The 19694-nt window shown below is 36.2% G+C and overlaps 1 protein-coding gene across 1 annotated transcript in view; it reads right to left on the minus strand.

Moving 5' to 3' along the window:
* MLLT3 (myeloid/lymphoid or mixed-lineage leukemia (trithorax homolog, Drosophila); translocated to, 3) overlaps nucleotides 1-19694 on the minus strand; it is a 290918-nt gene that overhangs the window by 72304 nt on the left and 198920 nt on the right. The window contains exon 5 of the mRNA XM_010857077.1: nucleotides 2189-2893. Coding sequence (XP_010855379.1) covers nucleotides 2189-2893 — 705 coding nt within the window. The remainder of the gene's footprint in view (nucleotides 1-2188; nucleotides 2894-19694) is intronic.

A 19694-nucleotide genomic window follows, 5' to 3' on the forward strand; every position in this document is an offset into this window, starting at 1 on the left:
GGAAAAGTTGTATCTTAAAAATTACATATGAAAGGGAGGGAGCAAGAATCAAATAAAACTAAGAATACACAGAGTTAGCTAAAGAGGAAGATCATTTGTGATAACTTCATGTAGAAAGCTCATTCATTCCATGGTGCTTTATAGGGACTTCCCTGGTGGTCCAGTGGTTAAGATCTGCCTTCCAATGCAGGGGACACGGGCACAATCCCTGTCAGGAGAATAAAACCCACTCCTGCAGGGCAACTAAGCCCAATTGGCAACTACTGAGCCTGTGCTCTAGAGCCCAAAAGCTGCAACTACTGAAGCCCGAGAGCCACAACCATGATTCAATGCAACCAAATAAAAAAGGATTTTTTTTAAAATAGTGTTTTATTAATGTTATTTGGTCTTCTCACAAATCAGCAAATAGTCAAGAAAGGTGGATTTCAAAATTTTGATGATGACCTACTACTGTAAGAAATATATACACAGTCTCTAAAATAAACATTTCACAAACCATTCCTTACCATACTAGTTACAATATATTCTTATTTCCTTTTTTAATGCTGGTGATGACATGCTAAATTGATTTCATGGCTCACTAGTAAATCACAAACCACAATTGGAAAACCTCTGTTCTAGAAGAACTACAACAGGACAGAATATGGAGAAACAAAGTTGCTAAACTTGAGGATCTTGACAGACTGGTCACACCCCAACAGCATCACTGAAGGTTTCAGAGTGACTTGAAATAAAAGTCAAACATACCAAAAAAGTTCTGTACTGAGAGCAAGTTTTGAATTAAGAGGAGAGGAATAAAGCTAAGGAGGAAAAACAAATGCTTGTGAAATCCATTGCTTTCATCTGCATTTCACAAATGATCACTTTAAGGCCTTTACCAAACACTGGAACAGATTACCCCATCTCCAGTGTTTATATGCTACTCTGCCCATAATCTGATTTAAAATTTTGACAGAGACTAGGGAGGAAGGAGGTGGTCTCTTGATCTGATGCCATGTCCTAAACCTGGCTGCCTTTCTACCCAGACCAGTGCAAATGGAGAATCTGCTAAGGCCTCCTAGCCCTTGCCAGCCTTTGAGCTAGGAACTTTAGTGTAGCCTCTCTATGTAACGGAAAGAAAAGTATTCTAAAATGATCGGCGATTTTTAGCCAGAAGTCTTCCCTGAACATTGTTTAGAAATACTGATATCTCAAAGAGATTAGTGGGACCAATCATGACTGATAAGTAACAGCAGAGGACCAAAGTTAGAGAAAAATGGGAAGTGAGGAAGAGATAACTTCCTAGTAAATAATGTTCATTCTCCAGAAATAGAAAGGAATAACTAATAGTACTGTCACTAGAAATGTAGGATCTCCTACATTGGAAGGAGGTTAGAATAGGTAACCTGAAATTCCTTTTCAACTCTAAGAAATCTATAATTGTAAGTTTAAGTCTTAACATCAAACAATATTTTGGGGGATTATTAGATGGCCAGATGTTCTTTAAGGAACACACAAAAGATAATGCTACCAGTCAGCAAACCTTGTAATGAAGATTATACACTCTTCCCCTTTCCAAATGGGCAGTTATATTACAGGAGGAAAAATTAAATATTTCATTTTCAAAATACCATTATCTGGTTTCATGACACACATATACATCAAAATGTATCAAATTACATATTTAAAATATATAGTATATTGTTATAAAAATTTTGCCTCAATAAAAGTACTAAAAAAATACCATCACCAATTTTTAGTCTATATAAACAAACTACATAATTCTACTGAACAAAAAGATCAACACTATAACTGTACCCTAATATTTTGTTTCTTTTTAAAATTTGCTTTCTGATGTATTCTAGTTTCATCGCATTCTTTTCACTTTCCTAAATCCACAGTCACTGAAAAGGCACAGCAACTAAGTTCTGATGAGCATCTAGATTTTTCAGCTGCCATTCAAATGACCCATTATTATACTATGGAATATATCTTTCCTTAAACAACTTAAATCATAGCCTACACATCTGCACATTCCTTAATGATTTCATTTCCTTCTTTCTGTTGGTCAAGCAAATTCATTTCTAGGCCATGTCTCCTTTCTTGCTACCATTTTATGGTGCAACCGTCAGTTTTCTTCCTCCATCTTTATCCTGAAGCTATCGAAAAATTAACAAGGGAAAGGAGAAAAAACAAGCAGACTACTCACATCAGACTTAGAGGACATATTCTCTTCCACGTCAGAATCATTGGGATCCACAATATCATCAAATGGTGGTAAAGTTGATTTCTTCTTCTCTGATGTCTCACTTTCAATTTTGACCTTTCCCATCTTGACATGAGATTTATCTTTTATCTGTTTTTTATCAGCAGAACAAGTGAGTATCAGTGGTGGTGCGCTAGAAAAACTTTTAAATAAAGCCTCTGAGCTACTCTTTTTCCTTTTTTTGGCTGAGAGTTCTTCAGAATCTGAAATGGGGGGTCTTTTACTAGGAGCCTTCTTATCTTGCTGTCCACTGGTGATCGTGAGTAAGTTACTGTCGGGTTTTGGCTCTTTTGACATGGGTTTCGGTTCCTTGAAGGCCATCTTAGGAACAATTTTTTCTTCTTTCAGTGGCTTATTTTCTTTGGGTTTCTTAGAGGATTCTTTGGAAGATTTGTTGTGATCCCTGGAAGGTTCTTTGAAGGCACTTTTATGTTCTCTGGAGTCTTTAGAAGGTTTTTCCTTGTGCTCCTTCATTAATTTGTGAGGCTTGGAAAAACTGGTGCTGCTGCTGCTGCTGCTGCTGCTGCTACTGCTGCTGCTGCTGCTGCTGCTACTGCTGCTGCTGCTGCTGCTACTGCTGCTGCTGCTGCTGCTGCTACAACTGCTGCTGCTGCTGCTGCTGCTGGTATGGATACTCCTGTTAGGATCCTGCAGAAAGGTGGGAAGAAAAGCAAACTCTCAAAATGAAACGTCAATGAAGGCTAAACGCCAGTCCCCTTGCACTCCAGCTCCTCAAAATGACCCTCTGTTGAGTGCTCCCAAGTGCGTTTTAATAGAACCCGACAACCACCATAGAACAGGTGGGAGTAGGGTCTGCAAGCAACAGTGAGTGCGGGCAGCCGTGATCGAGGACTTTAATGAGGCAAGTTGTTTTCTCAGTCATGACAAGCATGGCGTTCTGAACATTTCAGTTCAACAAATGTTCGCTCGATGCTTGTCCTGGAAGAGACAAAGCTGGGTAACACATGGCCCCCACTCTTAATAACTATGACACATCTATGATGAATAGCTAGCTGTTTGGGAGCTACCTACAAAGGGCTACGATGACAAAAAGGAGAGAGGAAATTAATTCTGTGGGGGGATGGAGAGAAGAATAATTCAGAGATTCTTGGAGAATCAACACCTCAGTTAGGTCCTTAAGGATAAGCAGGTAATTTCTAGAAATACAAGAATAAAAAGGTACATGGAGACCATGGATTATAATGAACTAAAACAGATTATATTTAGGGAGTGGCATGCAACTACAGCAAAGATTGAAAAGGAGGTAGGAAAAAACAGCCAAGGGTCACATACTGAGGTAGATAATATTAAATTTTAATAACTTTTTAACATGAAGAATCACAAGACCTCAAAAAGAAATAAAATAATTCTCAATTTTAGATAAATAGCAATTTTTTCTAACCAAACTTCTTCAGTTGAGGAATATGTCTCCCACCCACTAGCAACAACAAAAAAAGCAAAAAAAAAAAAAAGGAAGAAAAATAAAAGGAAAGGAAAGAAAAACCTAAAAGAACAAAGATTTTGGGCTTCTTGTTCAAGATGGACAAGTAGAAAGACGTGTACTCATCACCTCCTGTGAGAGCACCAAAATCACATCTAGCTGTTGAATAACCATCGACAGGAGAATGCTGGAACTCACCAAGAAAAGATATCCCACATCCAAAGACAAAGAAGAAGCTACAGTGAGATGGTAGGAGGGGCACAATGATGATAAATCCCAAACCTGCTGGGTGGGTGACCCACAAACTGGAGAACAATAATACCAAGTAAGTTCTCCTACTGTTGTAAAGGTTCTGAACCTCACATCAGGCTTCCCAGACTAGGGATCCTCACAGAGACTAGGAATCTCTAGGGAATCTGCCCTTGCAGGTCAGAGGGATTTGATTATAGGACTTCCACAAGACTGGAGGAAACAGAGATTCCAGTCTTGGAGAGCACAAATAAAATCTTATGCACACCAGGACCCAGAGGAAAGGAGTAGAGCCCCCACAGGAGACTGAATCAAAACTACCCGCTAGTGTTAGAGGGTCTCTGGTAGAGGTGTGATTGGCCAGGGTTCAACACAAAGACAGGGGCCCTGGCAGCAGCAGTCCTGGAAGGTCCCCCTTGGTGTAAACCCTCTTGGAGTTCACAGTTAACCCTACCATACAGCCCACAGACCCCAGGGCTGGGTTGCCTCAGACAGAACAGTGCAATCCCATCCATCAGCAGATAACTGGATTAAAGCTTTACTGAGAAAGATCCTGCCCACTAGAGCAAGACCCAGTTTTTCCCACCATTAATCCCTCTCATCCAGATGTCTACACAAGCCTCTTAGCCTCCTCCATCAGAGGGCAGACAGAAGAAACAAGAAGAACCACAATCCCACAGCAGCTAGAACAAAAACCACATTACAGAAAGTTAATCAGAATGAAAAAGCAGAAAGTTATGTCCCAGATGAAGGGACAAGATCAAACTCCAGAAAAACAACTAAATGAACTGGAGATAGGCAACCTTCCAGAAAAATAATTCAGAATAATGATAGTGAAGATGATTTAGGATTGTGGGAAAACAATGGAAAAGATGCAAGAAATGTTTACCAAAGACCTACAAGAACTAAAGAACAAAAAGAGGTGAATAATACACTAGAAGGAATCCACAGTAGAATAACTGAGGCAGAAGAACAGATAAATGACCTGGAGGACAGAATGGGGAAATCACTGCTACAGGACAAAATATAGACAAAGAAAAAAACAAACAAAAAAATTAAAATAGCCTAAGAGACCTCTGATCAGATCAGATCAGATCAGTCACTCAGTCATGTCCAACTCTTTGCGACACCATGAATCGCAGCATGCCAGGCCTCCCTGTCCATCACCAACTCCCGGAGTTCACTCAGACTCATGTCCATCGAGTCAGTGATGCCATCCAGCCATCTCATCCTCTGTCATCCCCTTCTCCTCTTGCCCCCAATCCCTCCCAGCATCAGAGTCTTTTCCAATGAGTCAACTCTTCGCATCAGGTGGCCGAAGTACTGGAGTTTCAGCTTTAGCATCATTCCTTCCAAAGAAATCCCAGGGCTGATCTCCTTCAGAATGGACTGGTTGGATCTCCTTGCAGTCCAAGGGACTCTCAAGAGACCTCTGAGACAACATTAAATGCACCAACATTCACATTATAGGGGTTCCAGAAGGAGGAGAAAGAGTAAGGACCTGAGAAAATATTTGAAGAGATAATATCTGAAAACTTCCCTAACATGGGAAAGGAAACAGTTAACCAAGTCCAGTAAGCACAAAGTCCCAGGCAGGATAAACCCAAGGAGGAACACACCAAGACACACAGTAACCAAAGTGACAAAAATTAAAGACAAAGATAAATTATTAAAAGCAACAAGGGAAAAATGACAAATGACATACAAGGGAATTTTCATCAGGTTATCAGCTGATTTCTGATTTGCAGAAACTCTACAAACCAGAAGGGAATGACATGATATATTTAAAGCAATGAAAGGGAAGAAACTACAACCAAGAATACTCTACCCAGCAAGACTCTCCTTCTTATTTGATGGAGAAATCAAAAGATTTCCAGCCAAGCAAAAGTTAAGAGAATTCAGCACCACTAAACATTTTACAATGAATGCTAAAGGAACTTCTCTAAGCAGGAAACACAAGACAAGGAAAAGACCAACAGGAAATAAACCCAGAACAATTAAGAAGATGGTAATAGGATCATACATATCAATAATTACCTTAAATATAAATGGATTAACTGCACCAATCAAAAGACACAGATTTGGCTCTGGAAAACATGTATATTTCTGCACTTCTACTTAACCACATCACTCCACTTGACCCCCCAAATCATATGTAAACTATTTTATATTGTTAGGCTAATCATATTCCCATCATGGTTTACAAATGTAATTATCTTTTTTTTTGGTCTGGCTATTGATTGTGAAAACTGATAAACATCTTTTACCATTGTGATTATGTAACTATTACTCATTTAATACCACTGCATCATGATTGGTCAACGGAAAAATAATAGAATTCTATCTCACCAAAACTACCATTTACTAGAAAAACCTGTAATCACTTTTTAAAATCCAGATGCATGTCAGAATTATCTTGGAAAATTTGAAAAATACAAATGCCCATGTATTGCCTTTTTTCTCCAAAGCTCCAGATGCTTCTAATGAGCAGGCATGTTTAAAAACAACTGGACTATATGATGATCTTTTACTTTTATCTAGTTTGTCTCCCTTTTTCTAGTTCATATTCAGTGCTCCCATTTAATTTAGTTTATGTTTTCCAATTTCTCCATCTCTTCCTTTTTTTCTCTTTCAATATTCTTTCTCAAGCCTTTATCAGCATAGTAGAAAAGCTTTTCTATACCTATATATAAATAATATGCATAATATATATATTTTAGAAACCTATGAACTTTTTTGCCTAACTAAAAATTTATGACATTTTGATTCCATTTGTTTGACTTAGCATGAATACAATGCTAGATTTCTAATTAAAAAAATAGATATGCAACAAGCAACAAGGTTTACTGTATAACACAGTGAACTATAGTCAATATCTCATAATAAGCTATAATGAAAAATAATCTGAAAAATAATACATGTGTATATGTATAACTGTATCAACCTTGCTGTACACCTGAAACACTGTAAGTCAACTATACTTCCAAGCAAAATAATAAATAAATAAATAAAAGGACAAAGATTTCACCTAATGGTCATCAAATGGACTGAAAATCTTCCAGCAATTACTATTGTATAATCATAAGGAAAGAATTAATCTCTATTTCATTTTAACTGTGTTACCAATATTTTTACTCATATAAATACCTCAGAATATAAAACCTATAAATAAGCTTTCTATCTAGGAACACAATCTGAGTTCATACTTACCAGTTTCTGAACCTCTATCATGAATAGTAAGAAGAAGAAACAGAAGAAGATAAAGTAGATTTTTGCATCTGGACATGCAAAAACCCAGACCAGTACTAAAAGACAAGCTCTTTCCTGCTTACTTCCACTTCCTAACAGAACCACAGGCAATTAAATGCCCAGGTTTTCAACTAAAACCTGTTAACATCTTTCACCTGTAACTTACCCACTGAAGTCTAATGATATGTAAACCAATCTTATATTCCTTAAATATCTAGCAGGACCCAGGAAAGACCCGTAGTCAAAGACTATGCTTTTCATGAAAATGAACAATCTACCAATTGGGTCTATACAAGGAAAAAAAAACCACAAAAATAAAAAACCACACAAATATATATAGATCAACTTCATAAAGCCATATCCCAAATGAAAAGTTATTGTTTTATGATAGTGGAATATACATTTTTCTTATTATAAAAAGTTGTGTCTTATTTGCTCAACAACAAAATGACATATACCAATTATTCCATTTATTATTCTCAAGTGAGCATTTGATGTAAAAATTATAAAATTAATGAAGTTACTAAGCAAAGACATGTTTTTATCCATTAAACTAGATAATTCCTTATAAAATATTTTAATCTGAGATTTAAAAGCAGAACGCTAAAGACAGTACATATTCATATTACTGAAAGGATGTTATTTTATAAATCCTATTATAAGACATTTCCTGGCATGTTAAGCAATACTATGAATAATAAATATAAAGTATAATGGACAAACTAAATTAAGGAAGAACGTTTTGAAATCTAATATCCTTGAGGTTTTTTTTTTTTAATTGGTTTGTTAACCCACAGAATTTTGGCAATTTGCAAACAGTATTCTAATTATGGCTCTAGAACACCCAAGCACTGCTGTTTAATATTCAGTCTTCATGGAGTATTACGTACAGTTTTATAAATACACAAATTTTAACCTACTAACATATTTTCTAGAGTTAAGAATTTAAAAATAATAACATTTCTGCACCAAGAAAAAAAAAAGGACTTCTATAGGGGTCCTTCCATGATTTATTTTCAAAATCCTTTTGTAGGACAAACTGAATTCTTAAGGCAAAGTACATAGTGGTAACGACACAGGTTCTTGTGTCATAGAAAGTTCAAGTTCTCGTCTTAATTACATACATATGATGTTAAGTACAAAACTCAAGAAGTTTTATAACTTTACTCCCCATGTTGGTCTAGGTATTAAATGCCTACTGTCACCTTTTCACCCACCCAACAAATCTTAATACAAGCAAGTAACCAATTATTCTTGCTCCTTCCACTTTATCCAAAAGCTATCTTTAAGCTAAAGCAACTTAAAGTTAAGAAGGGAAACATAAAAAAAAAAAAAAAAGAAGAAGAAGAAGAAAAAAAGAAGGGAAACATATTTTCATAATAACACCCAGACAAAAAATTAGAAAATAACAAAAAGGTGAGAGAACAGTTTCTATTCCAGAAGGTTACATTTTCTTTGGCCTGGGCCTGTGATAAATGGCAAAGTTCACATGTAGTCACCTGCCTCCATATTCATACATATAATAAATGTAAACAGAGACTTAGATACAACATCAGGAAGTAAATTCTTACTGACACAGAATAGAAGCTTTCACTAATTCTCAGTTTATCAATCCCATATAAATTGGGGATCAAGTCACTGACTTTTAAAATATTTACTGAACTATTAACCTCAATATTAAGTGCCACTAAGCTGCACAGACTAATTACCATTCAATGTGAAGTTTACACATGTTGTATAATTTAAATTCTCTTTGCCTGAGGCTGATTAGCACAAACTGAATATCAGTATTAGGGAGAACATGTGTGCATAATTCAAATCTCAAATATTTAAGGCCAATGTTTAAACATAAATATACATATGTTTGTACTAACTTTACAACATATGAATATAGGGTACAGTATTTTCTTTCATCCACTGAGATTCAACTGAATGCTTCCTTGTTTTAATTTTCTGGAACAGAATGGGTCCCTTTAATTCATAATCTCTTCTAATACTGCTGCTGCTGCTGCTGCTAAGTCGCTTCAGTCATGTCCGACTCTGTGCGATCCCAGAGACGGCAGCCCACCAAGCTCCCCCGTCCTTGGGATTCTCCAGGCAAGAACACTGGAGTCGGTTGCCATTTCCTTCTCCAGTGCATGAAAGTAAAAAGTAAAAGTGAAGTCGCTCAGTCGTGTACAACTCTTAGCGACCCCATGGACTGTAGCCTACCAGGCTCCTCCGCCCATGGGATTTTTCCAGGCAAGAGTACTGGAGTGGGGTGCCATTGCCTTCTCTGCTTCTAATACTACTTGTTGGCAAGTCCAGTAGATGGCTTATGAAAAGAACAGATTATGACTATTGGCCAGAAAAAGGTTTTCTGATTATACATGACTTTCAATGTCCATGTTATTACATCCTTTTTCTAGCACCACTGATAACCCAAAACTGATTCTTCCTCCAGCTCCTATTTCTTCATCTATCTATCCTCTTATTCTTGGTCTCTATCCTAGTGTAACTGGCTTCTGTGTTGCGTAAAGATATTCAGATCATTCATATCTTGTTTAATAAAATTTGCATAGGAACAAATAAACTCTCTCAGAAGTGTATCTAAAACCAAGAAACTCTCCAAAAGGAGTTTATTTGTCCAAAGCATATCTTAAAAGGGCATTTCCTAGACTAGTCCAAGTATAGTACAGTCCACTTTCTAGTAAAGTCCAAGAGGTTATGCATATAGGTTGGAGAAAACCATGACAGTCAAAGATAGGCTTTCCAAATAGAAATTTCTTCTGTAATGCCATTAAACACATGATAAAGGCACAGAGGGATGAAATACCAACTGAGGCTATGAATAAAGCATAAAAATTCAAGACTCTGGGGAGAAAAAGAACCCTGGATTTGACTTACCTTCTCCACTTCAATCCCAAATCCAACCCATTTGCCTCTCTTGAGCCAGCTGGTGATATAGAGGCCAGCAGGTAGTGAGCAGGGCCTGAAGAATGTGGCCATGGATTGTAAGCATCTTGGAAGAGGACTGGTGTAGGACTTGCTCTGCTCTGGGCTCCAAGCAAGACCCAGGAGAGTTCTACACATACCTAAGTGCACAAGTGTGTGCTCAGGAGGCACTCAAGAGGAGAAGGAGTCCCTTGTCCCCCTGAGGCTGGGAATGCAAGAAGATTAGAAGGAAGGCACAGATCCTCCAAGTATACATGAAATATACAACATGCCTGCTGCTACAGTGCAGGCTGAGATTTTTTATAGGATTAAAACAACCTAAGGTCCACTAACAGCTCGACCTGAACCCCAATGCACGTGTGAACCACATACCAAATGACAGGACAGAGAAGGAGAGAACAGACCTAACAGATTTCCCAATGGATAGGGACAAAACAGAGGTAAAAAATAATGTGACTACTTAAGAAGAATCGAGCAGAGAACAAAAAGTAATTTCTATAGATTTTAAGAAAATAAATTAAGTGAAAAATTTAAAGGTAAAATCTTCAAGCTGAATAATTCAGTAGATAAATTAAAAGAGAAGATGGACTGTAAATGGTGACTAAGAGTGACTAAAGATCAACTGGAAGAAATCTCAAATTATGAACTGAAAATATGAAGAGGTGAAAATCATAAAGGAAAAAGAACAAGGCCGTGAAGAACAGATTTAAGCAACCTAACTAACATACCAACCACAGGAAGAGTTCCCAAAGAGTCTCTAAAAGGGGGAAGAGAAAAAGATAATAGAAGAAAGGCAATAGCTAAAGTTATATGAAAGAAAATTTCCGTGAATAAAGAAAAGATTGAATTGCAACCCTACAGGGCAATCCAAGATCCAGGCAGGACTAAAGAAGAAAAAGGAACACCTTCAAGAGTATCACACTAAAATTCCTAAACTTTAAGGATAAAAAGGAAATCTTACAAGTTACCAGAAAGAATAATTACTTAACACTAAAAAATAATCAAATTAACATTGAACCTTTCATTTGTAATGCTGGAATTGACAAGAAAGAACAGTAACATCTAGATTGCTAGGGAAAAAGCAGTACAAGCTAAACATCCTTCAGTGGGAGAGAAATGTTTTCCAAAATTAAAGAGTCAAAGATCATATCACCTACTGCCCCAATTAATGAAAGAACTTCAGAAAGGATTCTAATGGATCAATAATTGAATCAGAAATAAAACCATTCATGTAACAAAGAATGTAATTATTTTACCTTCTATACAGAATTAACTAAATGAATAATAAAATATACATAATACAGAATAACTGTTCAATACGAATTTTTAACACAGAAACATCTAACATAAATCTGGACCTAAAAATTAAATTATCTCCAAAGAAATTTAGGAACATTAAAGGAGAGAATTAGTGTGTGAAGGTGAGGGAAAATGTTGGTATCATTTTTCATGTTAAAACAAAGGGAAAAATTGGATTTATGAACAATCGAAAGGGAAGGTGGCCAATAATGAAATGGAAAAATACAGAATAACTGACACATAAATAAGGGAAAACCGGGAAATAAGTATAAACTTGAAAATATATGCTAAATTAAGAAAAATGAAAAAAGTCACAAACATAAGTAACAAGGTAAAAATTAAAAAAAAAAAAAATCACACATTAGAATTCAAAAGAAAGCTGAATTCTCCCACTAAAAGACTGTTAGATGAGTTAAAAAGACAAAGGTCATATACAGGCTGTTTATAAGAAACATTTAAAATTGAATGACTAGGAAAAGCTTAAAATAAAGGGAAGAGCCAAGAAATATCAGCTAAAGTGCCCCCCAAAGAAAGCATGAGTATTATATTAATATCACACAATATGCAATTCAAGGTTAAGCTGACTAAACAGCATAAACAATTTAAAAGTTAAATTATATAAAGCAAAGAGTATTGAATACGCAAAAAAAATGTATTTCAATGAAATAAGAAATCAGTACATTTTTGTCAGAAATACACAGATAGACAAAATAAAGTGAAATGAATATATAAATAGTGAAATTGATTAATACAATCCACAAACTTGATTTAATAACTATACAGAAAACTTCCTATCTCTTAAACAAAGCTTATAGTTTTATATATGCCTATGAAACACTGATAAAAATTAATCATAAAGGTATCATAAAATGAATTTTAAAATAATCTTTTAAAAATATCTGAATAGATTGTATTGGTAGATCATACTCTAATAAATTAGAAAGCTAAAAAACTAAAAACAAAAGAAAATCAGTCAAAAGAAAATAATGAAAAGATCATTTCATATAAAAAATACAGGGGCACAGGAAAACATTTGCCCTAAAGAAAATGTATTGTTTTTATTGCATTTTTTATTTTAAAAGCAGAAGAGGAGAGAAACTAGTTCTAAAAATATACTTACTACTCAAAGAAACTTTTAGAAAAAGGTCCACAGATATAATACCAAATACAATAAAGTAAATGAAACAAATTTCACCAACATTTCTGCTCTAAAATAACAGTGTTCAATGTATATGTAGGACTCAAATTCTAAAGAGAAATTTAACAAGTTAGTTCTGATTTAAAGGAGAGCTATACTCTACTTTTTAAAATCTACTAAAAGAGGTTATCCCATGGACAGAGGAGCCTGGCGGGCTACAGTCCATGGGGTCACAAATAGTCAGACATGACTTAAGAACTAAAAAGCAACAAAGAGAGGTCAAGTTTCTTGAATTTAAAATTTCTTACATGTAAAAACCATGATCTTCCATGAAAGGAATAAAATCAGTGAAAGGATAGCAACTTATAGATACTAGTATCTCAAAATACGTTGGCAAATACCGGAAGATAGAATCAAACAGTTCAAAATGGTTGAAAGAGAAAGAGTCCAGGGAAAGGATGGAGCAAAGTGGACAGCTGATGATTTTTATAGGTTTTTAGCACCATTTGAGTTTTGTACTATAAATGTTTTATTAAAAATAAATATTATAACACAATGAGATGGTGAAGCAGAAAACATTTCAACAACAAATGATAGGACTAGTTTTAAAAAATGAATCAAAACTTACTTAAACATCAAGGCTGAAGAGAGGCAACAAGGCCCCAAATTTAACATGTATTACTCAATCGATAGGGAACTGAAAGAACATTATACAAATGGAAAAGAAATGGCATTTGAGAATAGCAACAAGGGTCTTTCATTCAATAACAATCTAAATGGCCTGTGCATAAAAAGAACATGAAATATTTAGACTACAAGAAGGAAAAAGAAAAGTGTGCCATTAAAGGACACAATGCTTTGGAATGTTTTACTTGTTTTGATTTTTTAATAACGTTGTACTGTTCTTGAAGGTGATACTCCACCAGGAATTTGAGAGAACTCTACAGTACACCCCCACAGCACAGAGAGAAAGAGAAAGAAAAGAAAACCATTTCAAGATCTGTCCAGGGAGGGGCAACAGACAGTTTGAGGAAATGAAGACTCATCCTCAATTCCTCAATTTGCCTGGATCTAAATAAAAGAAAACAAATAAAGATATAAAACTTCACCTATAGCTGGTGCTGCCGCTAAGTCACTTCAATCGTGTCTGACTCTCTGTGACCCCATAGACGGCAGCCCACCAGGCTCCCCCGTCCCTGGGATTCTCCAGGCAGGAACACTGGAGTGGGTTGCCATTTCCTTCTCCAATGCATGCATGCATGCTAAGTCACTTCAATCGTGTCCAACTCTGTGTGACCTCATAGATGGCAGCCCACCAGGCTCCTCTGTCCACAGGATTCTCTAGGCAAGAATACTTGAGTGGGTTGCCATTTCCTTCTCCTATAGAGATACAGGTAAGTGTGGATTTTGCACAAAATGACAGAAGATGCAGCAACTGTTCTATCTTTTAAGCATGAACCAACAAGGAACATGAAAGAGCATCAAAAGATGATGTTGATCATTCCAAGAGAGAATCTAAATAAGAATAACAGACATAATCAGCCATACCTGGCTAGGAGTCCTGCCAATTCTTTATAAAGAAAGATTGGCTTTAATAACAGGTACAAAGAACAATTACATCTAGGAAGCAAAGAAGACCCATTTGAGGACTTTCAAAGAAAGAGTCAATATTAATAACTATCCACCTAAGGAGGATCATTCAGGAGCAATGTGGAAGAGAGGCTGGAACAGGCAGAGGGTGAAAAAGGAAGGCTACTTTAGGAACCACTGTACTGACAGTGATGGTGGTGAGAGCAACAGTAACGGCTCAGACACACTTAGAGTCCACACACCAATGTAGGAGTTTTACCATTATCTTATGAACCAACTTCTATTTGCCCATTTTCCAAGTGAAGAGACTGACGCACAGAACCTAAAATGTCCAAAGACGCATCCATGATTTAGCGCTAGAATTGAGATTTAAGCTCCAGCAGTCTGCCTTCAATGCCCGTACTATCAATCACTATGCTTCTATTGACTCCCAGAAGGACAGCTGGTATCCAAACCAACTCTTCATCTTGCCAGCATAACCTGAGCTGTAAATGAAAGAAGGATGGGAAGAAACAAGGAGGGAATCAATGGCTTTAAAAGAACATGCCTGCAGTCTAGGCGTTTTAGTTCCAGCAGAGGGGGTACAATATATCACTTTGGGGTAGGTATTAATAGCAAATAACACATTTTGAAACCAGAGGCTCTTCCTGTATGTTTCAAGTGACTTAAACTTCAAGTCTTTTGTTACTAAATAAATATTTCAAGTTTGACGGACATTAAAATAGTTGTGTTCTGTCTTAGAGAATGAATATATGGTCACCAAGGAGGATGGATAGGGGAAAGGGATAGTTACTGCATTTGCGATGCACATTGTACACATTGCTATATTTAAAATGGATAACAAGCACCTACTGTATAGCACAGGGAACTCAGCTCAATGTTATGTGGCAGCTTGGATGGCAGGGGAGTTTGGGGGAGAATAGATACACATATATGTATGGTTGAGTCCCTTTGCTGTTTACCTGAAACTATCACAACATTGTTAATCAGTGATACTCCAATACAAAGTAAAAAGTTAAAAATAAAAGTTGTGTTCAGAGGGCGTGTTTGGTATTAGAACATCAACCTTTCCTATAATATTCTTTCAGAACATGTTATCTTTAATCATTTTAAAGAGTATCGCAAAATTATAGGAAACATTTCTCTCATAATTCAGTTTTCAAAATCAATGTAAAAATCTGCCACATTATATAATTTGAAATAACAAAAATTTATAGTACTCAAATGAAATAAATGCTTACCTCCAAAAAGGGTGAGTTGAAGAGATCACTGAATAAGAAAACTGCAGAGATTTTATAAAGGCCTCCATATTTGGAAAGAGAGAAAACTGGGGAATTTTAGCACAAAAACAGGGGGCAATAAAGAAAAATAATAATTTTTAAAATCACAAAATAAATGTTATATAAGAAAGGAAACATGATAATAGTATATATCTTGACAGTGGCAACTTTTACAGTCACAGCTGTAAACATTTACTGATTTTCAATTTCTACATTTTAACGTGCTCAGCTCTACCACTTCCTAAGTGACTTAAATTTCCTTGTCAGTAAACTGGAGACTATAATATCACCTATACCATCAAGGTCAACTAGATGATTAAGTAGGTTTAATATATGTAAAATATCTGTGTGTGTATACATGTATGTATTATAAAACAATATAAATATATATATATTTAATACATGCAAAGTGCTTGGCACATAGCCGGGACTATCTAAGTACTTTCAATTACCACCACTAGCAGCCATGAAATTAAAAGACACTTGCTACTTGGAAGAAAATCTATGACCAACCTAGATAGCATATTAAAAAGCAAAGACATTACTTTGCCAACAAAGGTCCATCTAGTCAAAGCTATGGTTTTTCCAGTAGTCATGTACAGATGTGAGAGTCAGACTATAAAGAAAAGTGAGCGCCAAAGAATGGATGCTTCTGAACTGTGGTGTTGGAGAAGACTCTTGAGAGTCCCTTGGACTGCAAGGAGATCAAACCAGTCAAAGGAAATCAGTCCTGAATATTCATTGGAAGGACTGATGCTAAAGCTGAAACTCCAATACCTGGGCCAACTGATGCAAAGAACTGAGTCATTTGAAAAGACCCTGATGCTGGAAATGACTGAAAGCAGGAGGAGAAAAGGGGACGACAGAGGATGAGATGGTTGGATGGCATCACCAACTCGATGGACATGAGTCTGAACAAGCTCCTGGAGGTGGTGATGGACAGGGAAGCCTGGCATGCTGCAGCCCATGGGGTCTCAAAGAGTCAGACATGACTAAGAGACTGAACTGAATTGAACTGAATTATTATTACTACTGCTGCTACAGACAAGCACAGAAAAAGTAAAATTTCTATTATGTAAGACACTGTTATCTCCTGTGACAATGCAAAAGTAAGTGTTTGGATGATAAACATGAAAGGTAGATATACAAACAGAGAAGGGAAAGAAACTCTAGTATACCCTGAGGCTACAAAGTTTACAATCAAGAAACAAAATCCATGATTAGTGGAACAAGAAATAAACATGCAGAAAGCTATATACAAGGTAAGAATTAAAAATGGTATCATACTGGGAGGAAAAGAGAGCAAACAGGTTGGGTTCTCACACAAAAATAGAAGCATAAGCACATAGTTTGGAAACTTAAAAAAACTTATGCAGTAAACCTAGAACTTAAAAAAAAAAGAAAGAAAAGAGTAAGGAAGAAATTTAAAGCTCTTCCTTCTAGGAAATGGAAAGACTGGGGAAGAATACTATATAGGACTTCCGGATTTTCTTAATATCACCCTTTGCTAATTCTTTTAAACTATGTAAGTGCACTATTTTGGCAGAAAATACATGTCTTCAACCTCCCAAATGTACTTTTGCATTCTCTCCTCTTTATGTACCCATTTACACTTCAGAGATTTTGTGAAATAAACTTTGTGTTTGAAAAATAAAACGAGAAGCTGTTCAACTACATCACTGCTATGTGGTTGTATGTGCTATGTGCTCAGTTGGGTCCACCCAACTCTTAAAGACCCCATGGCTGCAGCACGCCAGGTTCCCTGTCCTTCACCATCTCCCGGAGTTTGCTCAAACTCATTGTCCATTGAATCGGTAATGCCATCCAACCACCTCATCCTCTGTTATCCCCGTCTTCTCCTGCCTTCAATCTTTCCCAGCATCAGGTTCTTTTCCAGTGAGTCGGCTCTTCGCATCAGGTGGCCAAATTATTAGAGCTTCAGCATCAGTGCTTCCAATGAATGTTCAGGGTTGATTTCCTTTAGAATTGACTGGTTTGATCTCCTTGAGATCAAAGTCTTGTCCAGCAGCACAGTTTGAAAGCATAGATTCTTCAGCGCTCAGCCTTCTTTATGGTTCAACTCTCACATCCATACATGACTACTGGAAAAACCATAACTTTGACTAGATGGACATTGGTCAGCAAACTAATGTTTCTGCTTTTTAATATGCTGTCTAGGTTTGTCATAGCTATTCTTCTGAGGAGCAAGTGTCTTTTAATTTCATGGCTGCAGTCACCATATGCAGTGATTTTGGAGCCCAAGAAAATAAAGTTGGTCACTGTTTCTACTGTTTCCCCACCTATTTGCCATGAAATGATGGGACCAGAGGCCATGATCCTCATTTTCTGAATGCTGAGTTTTAAGCCAATTTTTTCACTCTCCTCTTTCACTTTCATCAAGAGATTCTTTAGTTCCTCTTTGCTTTCTGCCATAAGGGTGGTGTCATCTGCATATCTGATGTTATTGACATTTCTCCCAGCAATCTTGATTTCAGCTTGAACTGCATCCAGCCTGGCACTTTGGATGATGTACTCTGCATTTAAGTTAAATAAGCACAGTGACAATATATAGCCTTGATGTACTTTTTCCCCAATTTGGAACCAGTCCATGTCCCATTGTTCCATGTCCAATTCTAACTGCTGCTTCTTGACCTGCATACAGGTTTCTTAGGAGGCAGGTAAGATGGTCTGGTATTCCCATCTCTTTAAGAATTTTTTTAACTTTCTGTTGATGTGGTCTCAATGTTACCTCTTCTTTTTTTTTTTCCAAAGCAAACTACAATCAATCTCTAAGCTACAAATTTAGCTTGGATTCTTAGATTGCATTTTGAATTTTATTCACTATACTAAGATCATTAAAAGACGAAGAAAACAAAACCTATAAATCATATTTACAATTGAGAAATGGAAACTGAAAAAAATTTCTTTCCATTCTAAAGAGAACAGAATTAATAGTTAAAATTTCATTTCCCTAGCCTTCTGTTTAAAAGCCTTAACAGTAAACCTAAAATATGTCTTCTTCAAAATTAAAAATATATTGAAGTACTATATGTGCATGTAAATATGAAATTTAACTGTAAAGTATTATTTGCAAGAATATTCAATATTTTACAAAATAATACTCCAAGTAAATTTCCAAATGTCTTCCTTTCTCAAATGATTAGTTTTAGCTATATTCTATGTACTAAAAAATACCTTTGTTTCACAATTCAATCTCATTTAAATTGATCTATTTTATACACTACTTCCTCACTTGCTACGGCTTCAAGTCTAAATTATAATTAAGTACTGTTAAAGTAAGTTATATTTAGAAGACTTTGCAGTTTCAAGCAAACTTCTGTTTACATTTGTGGTTTTAAATTAGAAACTCAAAGTAATAATTATATAACTTCTCTTTCTAGATATATATACTTAACGTTGCACAATTTCTTTGTACAAGCTCTAAAACATATTGGCCAGATCATTTGGTCTCTTTCAGCACTAGCTGGAATTCTGACAATGAGCCTTGATAAGTAGTTGTTACTCACAAAGAACAGTCAAATCTTCAATGTTTAATGTATAATACTAATCACAATAGAGTGGCTGGAGGCATAAGATGAAAAACGGTGCCGATATTTAAAAATTCAATAAATCTACTGTAAAAATAAAAAACCCAAAGAGAGATACAATTAAACAAGGGGAAAATATAATCAGGGTTAGTCTGTCTTGCCACCTTCTCTCAATAGTTCTTCAATTCATATTTATTGAGTCTCTAACAATGCAAAGTACAATGCTGAAACTGCTAGACATACCATGGTTTTGGGGGGAAAAATCCTTTTAATTGGGTGATATAGTAGACTTTTGGGGAATACAATTAGATATTGGATAATTATAAAACTCTTCACTGTGGAGCTTATTAAAAAAAAAGAAAGAAAGAAAATTCCAAGAGTGATGAGCATATAAAAGAGATAGAGACGGAAAGAGAAAAGAGAAGGGAAGAGTTAAAAAGTAAACTGTGAGCTACAGTCAGGCATGAGAGATGAGGACACTTAAAGGGCATCATAGGTCCACATTCTCATGAGTTTCTAAAGACCAAACTTGGGGCCTAACTCAATAGGCATGAGTTTGAGTAAACTCCAGGAGTTGGTGACGGACAGGGAGGCCTGGCGTGCTGCAACCCCTGGGCTCACAAAGAGTTGGACACGACTGAGCGACTGAACTGAACTGAAACTTGGGGCCTACAGCATATTTGGAGACGTGAACTTCAGACTCTCTCAGAAATCCAGGAGA

Source organism: Bison bison, unplaced genomic scaffold, assembly GCF_000754665.1.
Source record: "Bison bison bison isolate TAMUID 2011002044 unplaced genomic scaffold, Bison_UMD1.0 scf7180017864376, whole genome shotgun sequence".
Lineage (NCBI taxonomy): Eukaryota > Metazoa > Chordata > Mammalia > Artiodactyla > Bovidae > Bison > Bison bison.